This window comes from Calidris pugnax, unplaced genomic scaffold, assembly GCF_001431845.1.
Source record: "Calidris pugnax isolate Ruff unplaced genomic scaffold, ASM143184v1 scaffold38, whole genome shotgun sequence".
NCBI classification, from domain to species: domain Eukaryota; kingdom Metazoa; phylum Chordata; class Aves; order Charadriiformes; family Scolopacidae; genus Calidris; species Calidris pugnax.
In genome coordinates, this window is record NW_015090995.1 from 196,814 (window position 1) to 211,010 (window position 14,197).

Here is a 14,197-nt window from a genome sequence, read left to right on the forward strand (position 1 = left end):
TATCAGAAAAGCACCTCTATCCAGATTCCCCCCCGGAGCTGGCTGAACCTTTACAAGCTGTTTGCTGAGATTTTGGGGTGCTCTTGTCCCAGAAATTGATTCTAGTTTGGCATCAGAGCCAGAACTGCACTAGGTTCAAAGCCAAAAAGGAAAAAAATAAAAGCTTTTCTCTCACTTACTCCTGAATGCTGCTCCTTACCTTTTAGCTGAAGTCATCTTGATTCCTTCTGTGGTATCTCCGAGTGAGAGATACACTGAGATGCCCACAGGGCAGGTGGTGGTGAACTCACCCATTTTTAATAAATAGATTTTAATTAACTTTTTAAAAAGTCCAGCTCATCCCAATTAGTGGAGGGTGACTGCATTTGTTCTCTCGGAGAGTGGGAGAGCGCGCGCTGTGTTTTCAAGACCATCTGCTCACGAATCCTTAAAAAAAAAAAATGGGAGAGGAAAAACAAGCGTTAGCCGGAGGCAGAGAAAGGGTGAGGACATTCTGGCACCAGGCTGGGGAGGCCCTGCCAGCCCCGGGGGGGCACAGAGGCTGCCGGAGGAGCCGGGGTGGTCCTGACAGTTTTTTGGAGCTGGGGAGCTCTAATGAGCTATGGGAGAAGGGGTTGTAATTGCCTGAATGAGTGGGAAAGGAGACAGCAATCTGGAGGGGTGAGTTTTGGCAGCCTCCTGGGTTGGGGAATTGATATCCAGTGTCCATGACTTTGGTGGCTGGTCTGAGATGTCGGGAGGGGACGTGTTTGGGAAGCTATTGTCAAGGGAGGGGGGGCCAGGGAATCTGTTACCCTGAATACAGAGCGGCTCTGTCTTGGGCAGGAGAAAGGGACTTTGCTCTCAGGATGCCACCAGCACCTCCAGCAAGATGCAGGGGCTGGGGGTACCTGGAGAGGGGGGAACAGGGACAGTGTCTGGAGCAGCTCTTTCCTCATCGCAGCGTGAGCCCAAATGGCCACGCTTGGAGTGTCCACACTCACCTCATTTATTTCCCTTCCTTCAGATTTATCCCCTATCTCCAGTTCCTGGTCTGAAATCAGATGAGGTAGTTTTGAGAGCCTTTTGAAGGCGAAAATGTTATTTAATTATTTCTCCTCCCTGTCCTGCAAAGAGACATGTACCCCCTGCCCTGGCTGGGAGCAGCGGTTCACTTGGCCTCATTCTCTGTGCCCTCCAGGGAGACGATATCTTGGACCGCAGCTCCGAGCTGATCTACACGGGAGAGATGTCCTGGATTTACCAGCCTTATGGACGGAACCAGCAGCGTGTTTTCTTTCTCTTTGATCACCAGATGGTTCTCTGCAAGAAGGTAAGGACATCCAGGGAGAAAGCAGCACGGGCAAAGGACAGGCTGCAGACAGGCTTTCCAGTCCAAAGCGGTTTTTAGGGCAAGGTGGTTGTTTGCTACACCTGCAGAAGAGGACATGGATAGCGTGGAGGAAGGGCAATCTGCACGCTAGAAATACTGAATTGTGGGGTGGTGAGTACACCGTGATGGAGGGATTTTGACGCTCGCAGCAAATCCAGCCTCTACTTGTTCATTTCATGCCTTTTTCTCATGTGCCCCGTGTTTGGCTCGTTGCCTCCCTTCTACTTTCGGGTTTTGGCTGCAGCATATGATCTGGGATTAGATAGCCCTAGAATTTCTATATGAACTATGAAGCCTGGCACTTGGGCAGACAACTCAATTACTGCATTAGAATGATGATCGCTGCCTCTCCAAGGAATATCAGGCAGCAGCCTGGTCTGTAGCAGGGTCTCTCTGCTGTCACTTGGTGAAATGCGTTTTAAGGCTCATCCTCGTGCAGCTGCTGTGCTGGGTTTTATAGAGCATTTTTCTGCCGTGGAACCTGTTAGGAAGGTAGAGAAAGGCAGCGAAGAAAACCGATGCTCATGGGTTGTAGTATTAATAGCAGCAGGTGAACTGTGTTTCGGAGCAACTGTGCTCAGCAGCAGCATCAGAGCTGTGTTGCTGTAGCCCCGTTAAGGTGATCCCAGCTCATTATCATCACAACTGTTCCAAGCGAGGTGACAGAGCTCATAAGTCCTGGGCGCCTCTGTCTTGTGACAGACGGGGGGATTCATTGACATTTTCAGTGCTACAGGTGACTGTGCAGAGGGAGTCCCCCGGCTCGAAGAGGGCGAGCTGCGGGCACCTCCGGCCAAACACAGCAGGGCCGTGTGTCCCTGTCACATCTGGTGTGCTCAGGACAGGCTGAGAGCCCCGTGGCACCCCCCGAGGAGCGCCCTGCGGCCGCAGGAAGCGGCGTGGGTGGCAGCATGGGTGGCTCCTGACTCACCGCGGCATCACTGCCCGCTGCTGTGGGACACGGCCTCTGCCGTTCAGTGGGTGGCACTTTCTTCTCCTGAGTCATGGTTGACTGGAATTTTGTCTTCTGGAATGCACGGGCTTGTTTTTCCCCTCCTCGTTGCTGTGCCTTTTACTTCTTTCCTGGCTCTGTAAAAAAAAAATTAAAAAAAATAGAATAACCACAGAGCAACAATAACAAAGTCACATGTTCAGAGAACTGTCAAAATGAGTCTGCAAGTACGCAGCTGGGTTTAATTTTTATAATCTTGACCTCCTAGACTTTGATTGTGACCCTGAATTTCTGACTCATAAGGCAGCATTCAGCTTGGCTTGCACTGGGGCTGATCCAGAGAGGTATCAAGCCTTCCCTTAACTCCTGGGGAAATCAGAGCTGGGTTTTCCGTGGTCATCAGAATGAGCAGGGAGCGTTCAGCGATGCAGAGCAGGCTGCTGGGGCTCCAGGGGTTGTATCAGTATGCAAACAGTGTCAGTGTGACACTGTCCTCCTCCCTTATGTATTCAAAAGGCAGTTTGTGGTGTGTGTGTGTGTGGCAGTGCTGCACGAGGGACGCCTTCCCAGGAAAACACCCCCCCAGATTTTAGCCATCTCGGAGAGGGGATGGTGCTCTGGGTCTTCCTAGCAGAAAGGTTCCATCTCAGCTTCTGGCAGGCTCTTCTGCCACTCGCCAAGGTCTTGTGGGACAGTGTCCCCTCTGAGCTTTTAGGTGAAAGGGTGGTATCTCATAACCTGGTGAGCCTGATACCATGGTACAGGGTTCATACCTCATTGTAGATTCTCCTTCTGCATCTCTTTTTCCAGCATCCAACTGCAGTTGTTCTTCAGAGAGTTGGGGCAGGAGTGGAGATGGGGTTACAGCTGGACTCTTCCACCTAGATAACATTTTCCTTGACCACCGTTAAGAAAGATTGAGTATGGAATTCAGAGGAGTGTTAGCTCCCATTTGGGGATGACACATCCTATATAAAATAAATCGGAATGATTTATAGCCTGTGTTGACTTGACCCTTGTGTCAGGCTTTGCTGTTACAGATGCCAAAGGGCAACCATCCAGCGGGATAACCTCTGCTCTCCAGCCAGAGCTCCACATCCCAGGGCTTTCCTAGTGAAGCACCATCTATATCAAGGTGTGGGACCCTGGGGTACCCTATGCTTTACCCTGTGCTTTAAAGAGATTAAACATGACCCATAGATCCCCAAGAGCAGGGAGAAGGCAGCAGGTCTGGGGGGTGCTGGTGCTCCAGCTCTGCCTGGCTGGGGGTGGGCAGAGCATCATGTCCTGGGGTCATCTGCAGCACAGCCTGGGAATGACATGGGAAGGTGCCAGGCATGGGAATTAAAGTGCTTGAGAGTGGTGGGAGCTTGCAGTATGCTTTCATGTCCCACTTGAAGGAACCCTCAGGGAATTGGAGTTGTCTGAGTCCAGAAGGGAAAGTTTGAAATCTCCAGAAGGTCTCAGAGTTCACACTGCTCTGCCTTGTGCACAGGGAGAATTAAGTCCTTTAGAGGCTTCCAAAGCAGCAGATTGAACATCACCCCTCTTATTCCAGACACAGACAATGAGAAAATTCATGGACAACCTGACCCAAGTTTTACATGAGGTTTGTTTAGTCAACAAGCCTGATCAAAATTTTCAGCTTTGGTACCACTGAGGATGGCACATCTCAGTGAATCTTCCTCTTCAGAAAATCTTCTGCATAGGTGGGCTTTATTCAGCTGTAATAAATCAGTAGGTGTGATACATCCTTAATCATGACACAGTCTATTTGTGAATACATTTATTTTTGCATTATAATGGTTAAAATTTACCTCTTTATTGGTCAAAAGGGATTTTTAATAGAAATAAGGAACTGAAATCCATTCCTTATTTAAATATGTCACCAGTACTTTAGTTTGACGAACGCATGCTAGATATCCTGAGAGGCTCTAGAAGACGAGCATGTGTTTCAAACAAGATCTCCCACTCCTCCAGATCTCCATTGCAGTTATCTGCATGTCATCCTCACCTTCGTTACCTGGTGTCTCAGGAGCTCTGTGCTCTTGAATCCCTGAGCGTATGGATTCTGTGGTTGGACAGACACCGATACCTGAGTTTCTGATGGAGCAGATACAGTTTGATATCGTAAGCTCCGTGACAGTCGGGGATGTTGGTGTTCTCTGTTGTTCCCTCTGAACTCCATTCTCTGCAAAATGTGTTCCACAGTGGGCTCGTGTTTCAAAGACTGTCAGATTCCTGCTCACTGGACCAAATAATAAATATCTCAAGATGAAATAATTTCTGTGCAGAAAAACTGGCTAGAATCAGCTTCACCCCAGTAGCTAAGGTGGGGCGTTAGTGGTGTAGGCACATGTTAGCTCCAGGAAGATGGTACATGAATTCCTGCAATATCTGGAAAAGTGCTGGTGGGAGCTGGTTTTTCTTTTGCTGCAGTGATTTCGGCAGCAGCCAGCTCCCAGCCAGCCCATGTGCTGGATAAATCCTCTCCAAGAGAGCTCACTGCTGTGCACGTGCCCACAGCCCCTGTGTCTGCACTGCTTTGGGCAGGCTCTACTGCTGCTGAGACCACGCAGAGTATGAAAAAATTCTGTCTATAGCCAAGGTAACAACTCGTTTTGTGCCCAGTATTTAAGGTGAGCGCTGTGTGCAAACATGTCCCCCCACCCCTGTGTAAGTTTGGGTTTCTTCATAGTGGTTTTGCTACCAGCTGGTAAATGCTCTGTGTCCTGTCTGCGGCTCTAAAGACAAGGAACAGCCCACATTCTCAAAAACCATCTTTGTTTCTACCATTCATCTGTTGGATCGGGTTTGGTCCATCAGCTTTACAGGCAGATGGCCGAGGAGGGTTTCAGCAGGACTCCTGTCGTGTGCTACCAGGAATTACTGTGTTCCTTTTTCCTGCTGCTTTGTCCAGTGTTTCCTGCACCCAAGGAATAAGATCTGTTGGCTCTGGTAGTATTTCCAGTATCCAGCTGTCTGCTTTCAGCAGCAGTTAACATATTTCCAAATAAACCCTGTCTGTTTTGAATATGGCCTACTTTCCAGAAGCTTTGCCATCCCAAAACCATGTTTCAAGGTTATGGGTCCTTTTTTCTGGTGAACATCTGGCCAAGACATTTCTGTGAGGGAGGATAACTCTCAGGGTGATTCTTCTTGAGATTATCACCGGGCTGTTCCCCTGCCTGATACGCCTGCAGAAGATCATCAGTAATGCCAGGCCAGCCCTCTGACAGACAGGAGCTGATCAACATTCACTGACAGTATTAATTAGTTGTTCCCAAACATCTCAAGCAAGGTTTCAGCATCTGCCTGGCCTTTTGAAATCGTGGGCGTCCACAGATCTCCACAGGTTGGAATCGCCCCCTTGTATCCTGTTGCTCACTCGTCTCCTAAGGGTGACCTGCTCCTCAGCAGATGGGTGGGATGGACTGGGAGCTGCTGGTGGGAGCAGCTCCTTGAACACGAACCACTTTGTTGTCTTCCCACTGGCTGCATCTCCTGGGGTTTTTCCAAGGGCTTTTACAACGTGAGCTGAGCCAAGGGGCTGTCTTTGCAGCGGGCAGATGGGCAGCTGGGTGATTGCCTGGTCGATGGTTTGTTTGCATGCAAAGAACAGGACATTAGTCAATAATATGACTATATTGAACTGTATGACCATATGACTATAATGAACTAGTGATTAACATAGTTCAGCTGTCAGGAAAGGAGTGATGGCACTGGTTGGACCCAGCAGCAAAGCTCAGACCCTTCCCTGGTTTCCAGTGGAAGTTCCAGTGCCTCGGACTGAGAAATCCCGAACGCATTTCCATGACCATCACGTCCTGGATAACTGACGGGACTTCAGACAGAGCCCTAGTTTGTGAAAATGAGTAATTATAAAGGGCTGCATTCAAATGTGCTTGACAGATGTTATCTCTGCCAGTATGGGTATATTTAAGTCTTTCTTCCAAGCAGGAAACTCACACTGAGGTTTACGAGGGCTGCATGAATAAGAGCAGTAGCAGCAGGTGGAGAAGCTGCGGCGGTGGCAGCCAGCTTTCAGTTCTGGCAAACATCTTGCAAAGCAACTTGTGTGGGGAAATTTTCACAAATCAAATAGGTTTCGGAGCTCTACAGAGAAATCTCTGTGGCTTAGATTTTGCCATCAGAGACGGCACTCACTGGTCACTTTCTAATATCACCGCTGAATTATTTTCTGGTGCTCGGAAGCGAGAAGATTAATGAGATGAAATGGCCGTGTCAACCATTTCAGCGCTCAATCAACTGAATACTGAAACACCAGGGGAGGTAGGTAGGTGCTGCAGAACACTTCCAGAACCTGTGTCAAAAAGGGAGCACCGAGTTGGTTTGAATGTTTGCAGTTCCCGACAAAGAGCATCAGGAGAGCTCATGATTCAGATTTTCTTTGCAAAGCCGGGTACTTTCAGCTATTGGATTAATGTCAAAACTCTCCTAATGAATGTTCTGCTTCGGTTTCCCGGCGCAGAGGTTGGGACATGGCAGTGTGCGTGAGGACACAGCAGTGTTTTCTTCAGAAGAGGCTGTTGGTTGGTTTCCCTAATGCAAAAATGCCTTTTGGAAAGGAAGAAAGGAATAAACTGTGTAGGAAGCAAGCACTGGCCTCGGTTTGACTTACCATATGTCTATAATCAGGAAAGAAGAATACATATTCCAGTGTGCTACCCGTAATTACCAAGAAATGAAGTCAATCCTTGATGATGGTAACATTAAAGGATGTTGCCTTAAAGGCACAGGGTCTACTTTTCTTCCCACCCTGAAGTTGAGAGAGTTTGACACAGAGATGCTTCAAATTTGCAAATCATAGTAGTTAACATCCAGGACTGTGACACACAGCATTAATTATGATCATAGCTTATTAGGTTGGGGGATGCTCGAGGTGCTTGTCGTGTAATAGTTGAGGATCTTCTTTTTTTCTGTTCTGGGTAATAGTTTGGATTTCCCCGACGGGCTTGAGAGCGTTGTGGCTGGAAATGACAGTATGAAGGGTTAACAGAGTTTCTGCACCAAATTACACTTTTCTTTCACCAATAGTGGCACAGTCCTTGATGGGGCTCCGTGTCTAGTGTTTTCTGACAGCGCAGAAAGATCAGGGACTGCATGAAAGGCATTTAGTTTTCATTTGCACTTTTTATGTGTCTCTTGTAATCAAGAGGCAACGCAAACTCCAGCATGTGGGTTATTGCTATTGCTGCCTTCCCTTGAGCTCATGGAGCAAAAGCAGGTTGGATGAGAAGCAAAATGAGACTAGTTTAATAGCAATAGCCAGACAGCCAGCCAGAAATAGCTGTGCTATAGGAGATAGAGTAAATAAAATAATCCTGTCAAACTCCATTGCAGTTTGAGTTTCCAAATGGGAAGATAAAAGAGACATTTCTGAGCCCTTTTAGCGTATGAAGGTCTAGTTCCCGTATCGCTTCTGTTCAAAAACATTGAAGTAATCTTTGCACCAAAACAACAGCCCTGCTTTTATTGCAGGCTAAATAGGTCTCCCAGGGCTAGCCGAAAATCTTGTTTGCACACACAGAGCAGCACTGGGACAATTCTTATTAATTCAAGTGGGTTTTTGACCTACAAGGAACACGGTTTGACTTTTGCAGCACCTCCCACCCCTTCTCTTTTCCTCCCAGTAACTCAGATCTCCATGAAATGCCATGTTTTGGGTCAGGGCTGGGTGCAGCCTGCAGCGGGGTGGGAAGATGGGTCAGGCTGTGTGTTTCCCTGGTTTCAAACAGCAGCTCAGCAGAGACTCGGGTGTGTGGCACAGACAGGCCAGGCTGCTGTTGGAGCAGGAGATGGGCATGAAGGTGACCAAAGAAAACACACCAGCCTGGTCTCAGCCCCAAAGCAAAGTGTAAGGTGAAGTTTTTAAGGACCAGTGGTTCCACAGCCCCAGTGATGTGGCCCCAGCTGATCAGTTGGTGCTGTCTGCAGGCAAGAGGTTTCTGTGGGTCCAGACTGTGGAGCATGGAAGGGTGTTTGATCCTCCTGTCAGTCTCCTTGGCTAGCAGGCAGCTGAACATGAAGGATGAATTCCAGCGATTGACAGGATATATGTTAAAAACAGTTATGAAAAAGTACTTTAGCTTTCAGAGATGACATATTCAAGAAAAGAAAACATTTCTTTTAGCAGTTAAAATAGCTCTGAATGCATTTGTTGGGTGACCCTTTTCCAGTGATTTGCACCTACCACTTATGTGCCCTGAGCGCAGTTTTGCAGGAGGATTTATTTTCAGGAAGAACTTGTTTGGTGTGAGGGTGGTGAGAGCCTGGCCCAGGTTGCCCAGAGAAGCTGTGGCTGCCCCATCCCTGGAGGGGTTCAAGGCCAGGTTGGAGGGGGCTTGGAGCAACCTGGGCTGGTGGGAGGTGTCCCTGCTCGGGGCAGGGGGTTGGAACTGGATGGGCTTTAAGGTCTCTTCCACCCCAAACCATTCTGTGGTGCTAATGGGCTGCACTGACTGGAGCCAGGAACCTGCTGCCCTTCGCTGGCTTGGGGAGGCAGGAGCTGCCTTCTCGCTGCTTGGTGACAAATAACAGGGAAGAGCAGACTCCAGAGAGGTCTGGGATGCAGGAGGTACAGGGAAAAAACCATCAGAGTCAGGCAGAGGAGCCAGCTGGAGGAGGGCAGGAGGCGGCTTTAGATTATTAGTTGCTAATTCAATGTTAAAATCCAGAAAGGACTGATTCAGAGTCCTCCACAGTCTGTGTTTTCTGCATAGGGACAGGTTTAGCCTACTCATACAGCCATACAGATATGCAAGATGCTATACAATATACTCTGTGCCTAATTTAGCACTCCTGTAATTGCAGTGGGTGTAAATTTGGCCCACAAGCGAAACCTAAAGAGCTGAAAATCTAACCCTCCTCCTGCTGTGGCCTTTCAGCAGCACAATTTGAAGCCCCTGGGAGCAAACTGGAGAGAGCAGGAAAGCGGAGTGACGCGTCTGCAGAAGGGTTTCCCGTCCCTTCCTGTTATTAGTTCTTTGGAAACGCGCTCGCCCTCGTCTTGCTGCTTCGCAGCCAACGTGGCTGGGCTTGAGGTGGAACAAGGCATCAAAATGCCACTGATGTTCCACTAAATACATTGAACGAAAATAGCATTTCCACATAAATGCTTTCAGCTCCCGTCCTCCCCCACTCGGATCCCACACTGCAGCTTCGTGGAGCTGGCAAGGATGAATCAAACGTCTCTTTCCAAACTCAGGAGACAGACACTGCTGAATAATTTGGCAGGAATCTGCCGACCTCCCCAGCACAGCTGTCCTTGTGCAAGAGGAGTTACGTAAACTGATAGCGCAGGGCTTTCGGCTCCTCGTCCCCCATGGCAGCCCCCGGGGAAACGTGTAACAAATGGTTTGTCCCTTCCAAGGAAGCCTGCGGGGGGACGCGAGCGGCCGAGGTCGTGTCGGGGAGGTGGTGTTACATCCCCCTGTTTCTGATACCATCCATCCCTCCGTGCATTTTCAGGTTGTGCTGTGCAGACCCCATTTCCCTGCTGCTAAAGGCTGGCTCAGCCCAAACCACTGTATCCAACAGGGTGATAGCAAAGCTCACAGTCACTGGCATCCAGCCCCTTAGCAGGGCTCAGATTTATTTTAGGACATTTAGGATAAAACCACTCAAAAGGGTTCATTGAGTCGTAGGCTTGGACAGAAGAAAGGCCCAACGTGCTTGGTTCAGGGAAGGTCAATGAGAGCGTTACTGTCCCCTCTTAAAAACCAGCCTGCAGTTGGGTTAAGTTAAATGAACAAATGCTACGGAAAACTGTGTCCTTGGTGTTCATGAAAAGCAGGCTGGGCTGCTTTCTTCAAAGGGTTGCTTTAAGGTAAATTAGATTTTAAAAATGTAGGCTCTGAATCTTTTTTTAAAAAGCCAAAGAACGTTGAAAGCCCTTATGACTGAAGATACCCAAAGACATGGCAAAGTGGCAGCGTGCCATGCTCTCATTGCTCACGGCAGGCTGGGCAGAGGGAGGATAGAGAGCAGGCAGGCAGGAAAATCAGGACAAATTTCAGGAGCAAGTTGAGAAACTCTGCTCTCTCCCTCTGCTTCTTTCATCCTGCTCTGCAGGCACGGCCCGGGTCAACGAGAAATGATCAGAGAGGGGTCTGAGACCCACAGCTCAGTGCAAAAGACAACTCTGCCTTTTCCAAATCATAGTTTGGTGTCTGGGTGCAGTTATTATGGACCTTTTTCCCAATTTCAGCATCAATTATTCACTATTTATCAACTGCTTCAACACCAACTATTCACCAGGTTGCAGAGCTTGCCTGTAGGTGGGTCTCTCTTCAGCCTCATCCTTGGATCCCTATTCTCCTTGGATACCTGGGGAACACATCATCTTCTGGGCAAAGACAGTCTGCAAGGATTGCTGCTTTTTATATTGAGCATGCTGCTACGCTGCTGCCTTGCCTGTGTTGAGTTTCAGTCATTTGTTGTTTCAGGCAAGCCCTGGCCTTGCTCTATCTGTGTGTCCACAGTGTAATACTCTCGGCCTCCCAGCCCATGAGCGCTCACGAGGGCTGTTGTTTCACCAGCAACATTCCTGACTCCAAGCCACGGTCGTCGCACCAGGGGAGGTTCAGGCTGGATATTAGGAAAAATTTTTTCACCGAAAGGGTTCTCAGCCATTGGAATGGGCTGCCCAGGGAGGTGGTTGAGGCACCATCCCTGGAGGTGTTCAAAAGACGGGTTGATGTAGTGCTGGGAGGTCTGGTTTAGTGATGATGCTCCTTGTTTGTTGTGTGGGTGTCTATTTTTGTCAGTCAGGTTGACGGTTGGACAAGATGATCTTTAAGGTCCCTTCCAACCTAGAAAATTCTGTGATTCTGTGATTAAAAGGCCGTGAGCTGTTAAAGATCCACCATCAAAGCCTTTCAATGTGTCTTTCACTGATTACTTATTTACAGCTCCCAGTTGCCCTGTGTAATCAGCAAATACCATCATCCCGTGATGGAGATGGGGGTAGGAATTGGGTGTCACCCCAGGGCCCGCGGCCAGACCCTGCCAGCCCTGGGGGCTGCGCTCAGAGGACCTGGCTGCACCCGTGTACCCAGTGCCTTGTTCCTCCCCGGCTCCTTTTGACACCACTTTGCCATTGGAATATGCAGGATTTTGAGAACCAGGAGGACCAACAACCTACACGTGTGATGAGAAACGTGCAGCGGATTGTTCTGTGGTTGGCATCTTTTATACTGTCAGCTCATAAGAGGGATCTAATGACTCATGGCTGGAAATGGCTCTTTCCCCACTTGTGTTTTACAGATGATTTGTTTTACGCATGAGAAGCAGAGTGAGACCGAGCAGAGAGTAAACCATAGTGCTTGAAAAAAACCTGCCGTCCTAAACTCATAACCCTGGTTTAAGACCTCCCCATCCATCCTTGCATGCCACCCACCAAGAAACAAACAGGAGGAGTTTCTGAAACACATGAAGATGGAGCAGGAAAAGCTCCCAGGAACAAACTACCTGGGACACACACCAGGCCACGTCCTCTCTAGTGCTTCCCTGTCCCCTCTGATGGAGGGAACAATTTCCTCCTGATGTGCTCTGTGCTGCTTAAGCCATTGAATAACTTCTAATTCTAATGCCATTTTGCCCTAGCAATCGACTGCACGGGGAGCTTGCCTTCCTTGTGATTAATATTATTATTCCTCTGCAGCATCACGGGAGGGTTTGACTCTTCCAGGGTCTTGTGAGCAGGGGCAGGGCCGGGCACACGTAGCTGTGGCCTGGGGTACTCGGGGCAGGAAAAAAATGATTGATTAAAGCTAGAGAGCAGGAGAAAGCAGTGCCAGAGACAAGTAGAAGTAAATTTAGTAGTAGGAGTTACTGAACAGTGATTTACTTCATCTACAAATATCTATATCCACTGCGGTAATTTGGGGGTAGATGCATAATTCATTGTGGAAACCACAGCCCAACTTCAGATCTTCAGGTTGTCCAGTAAAAGCACTTGATTTCCTCATGATGGTCACAAATGAGATGTTTTGCTTTTTTTTTCTTTGAAACGTAGCTGTAGAAAGTCACCTCCCCCCTTCAGAGAGGGGTGGGTGAGACGGGGAGATGGAGTCAGAGTGAGAGCAGGAGGAAATGGCCCGAGCAGGTCCCACGGACGGGTCCATCCCCCCGAGCGTGGCTGGTTCCTCAGGCACCAGCACTGCAGCTGTAATGCTCCCACAGAGCAGAGCAGGGCTGTGGTGGGTTTACGTAATGTGTCACAACTTTGTTTTGTGCTCCCATCAAATACTACTTTTTTTTTGGCTTCATCTTTTCCTTGTGAATCCTTAGTACATATTACGTGAGTGGACTGCAGAGCATTATTCAGAAGAGCTTAATTAACCTCAGCCAGGGAAAGAAAAGGAAATCATAGGAGCTGTAGGGTAGAAAAAGATCATATTTAGACAAATAAGTGCAAATGACCCAGATGCATCCTTAAGAGCCATGCAATGCAGCGGGGATGCTGTCGGGATGCAGAGGCTGCAGGTTTGTGTTGTGGCTCCTGGTGCTCGCTGGCCCCTCCACACCCTGGGGCTTCTCCCAAGAAGCCCCCAGTAAATCCCACCTGCTCCCAGCCCCATTTCTCCTCCATCTGCCACCTCTCCCTCAGACACCATCAAAAGGCAGAGCTGGGCAGGGCCCCAGGAGAGCAGCTATTCCCCCCGCAGGATTAAGTATACTCAGATATCTCTGATGGATGTTTGTCTAACCTTATTTTTGAAAATCTCCAAGGAATGCTGTCCCAAGGCTTCCCTATTTTGTCGCTTCTAGTGTTTAACTACTCTTAGAGCTAGAAAGATAGACTTTTTTCAAGTATCTAATCCTATTCTCCCTTGTGGTAAATTAAGCTAAGCCACAATCAAAATGGAGAATAATTGATCACCAGCTGCCTTAGAAGAGCAGCAGCTTTCACATATTGGAATACCAATAGCACATTCCCTTTTATTTATGTCCTTTCTAGATTAAACCACTCAGTTTCTTTGGCCTTTCCCCACTGATTAGGTTTTGAGAGTCTTTTTTTGGTTTGGGTTTTTTTTTATGTTTTCTTGCACTTAGCTGATTTAACTACAAAAATTAATTTTGTATGCCATTCAAACCTGGACAGTGTAAAACAGCTAGTTGAGCTAGTTGGCTCAACTGTGGAGAGGGTAATATATAATACTATACCAATAGCATATTTTAGATATACGCAGCATACAAACAAAGGTAAGTTCTATAGCTTAATAAGTTTTTCCTAGTTCTCTCCTATGTTATCCCTGGGATAATCAGGAGTGATGGCAGCAGCCTGTTCAGCTGCTATTTCTGTCCTCTCCTGAGCCTGAGCTCCTCTCCACAGCGTGGCTATTTCTACAGCTGATAAATCTCCATCTTGTGTGTACGTATTTGCTTTGTCCTTCTGCCATGTAGCACTTGCACCGGGCTGTTTAAACAATCTGTTTTCACCCTCAGCCACACATCTGCTTTCCTTTATCTCGCGTGTGCTTGATTCAACTTAAGTGCTCGAGGAAAGATCGTCCTGCGCCCGACAGAGATGGTGCACGGACAGCAAGGTGTATTTCTCAACACTTCCAGAAATCACACAAAGCAGTGGTGCTTCCATTACCTGTGGGTTTTATTTTTTAATTTTTATTCTCTTGTCCACGTGCATAAAAAGCTCCTTAAATCAGGGGTTTGTTGCACATCTCAGCCTGGATGAATTCCTTGATTTTATCAAAATCAATTACAGCATAAGCCAAGCACATTTGTCCGTGCTGCACTCAGGAGTTAAGTAATATATGTTATTCTTTCAGAGCTGTAGGAACATATGTGATAAAATATCCACGGATCAAATAACTATTATGTCTCCCATA

The 14,197-nt window shown here is 48.0% G+C and overlaps 1 protein-coding gene across 11 annotated transcripts in view; it reads left to right on the top strand.

Moving 5' to 3' along the window:
- ARHGEF9 (Cdc42 guanine nucleotide exchange factor 9) overlaps positions 1–14,197 on the top strand; it is a 191,794-nt gene that overhangs the window by 150,975 nt on the left and 26,622 nt on the right. For all 11 annotated transcript variants that reach the window (XM_014955079.1, XM_014955080.1, XM_014955077.1 and 8 more), the window contains one exon: positions 1,181–1,312. In XM_014955079.1, coding sequence (XP_014810565.1) covers positions 1,181–1,312 — 132 coding nt within the window. The remainder of the gene's footprint in view (positions 1–1,180; positions 1,313–14,197) is intronic.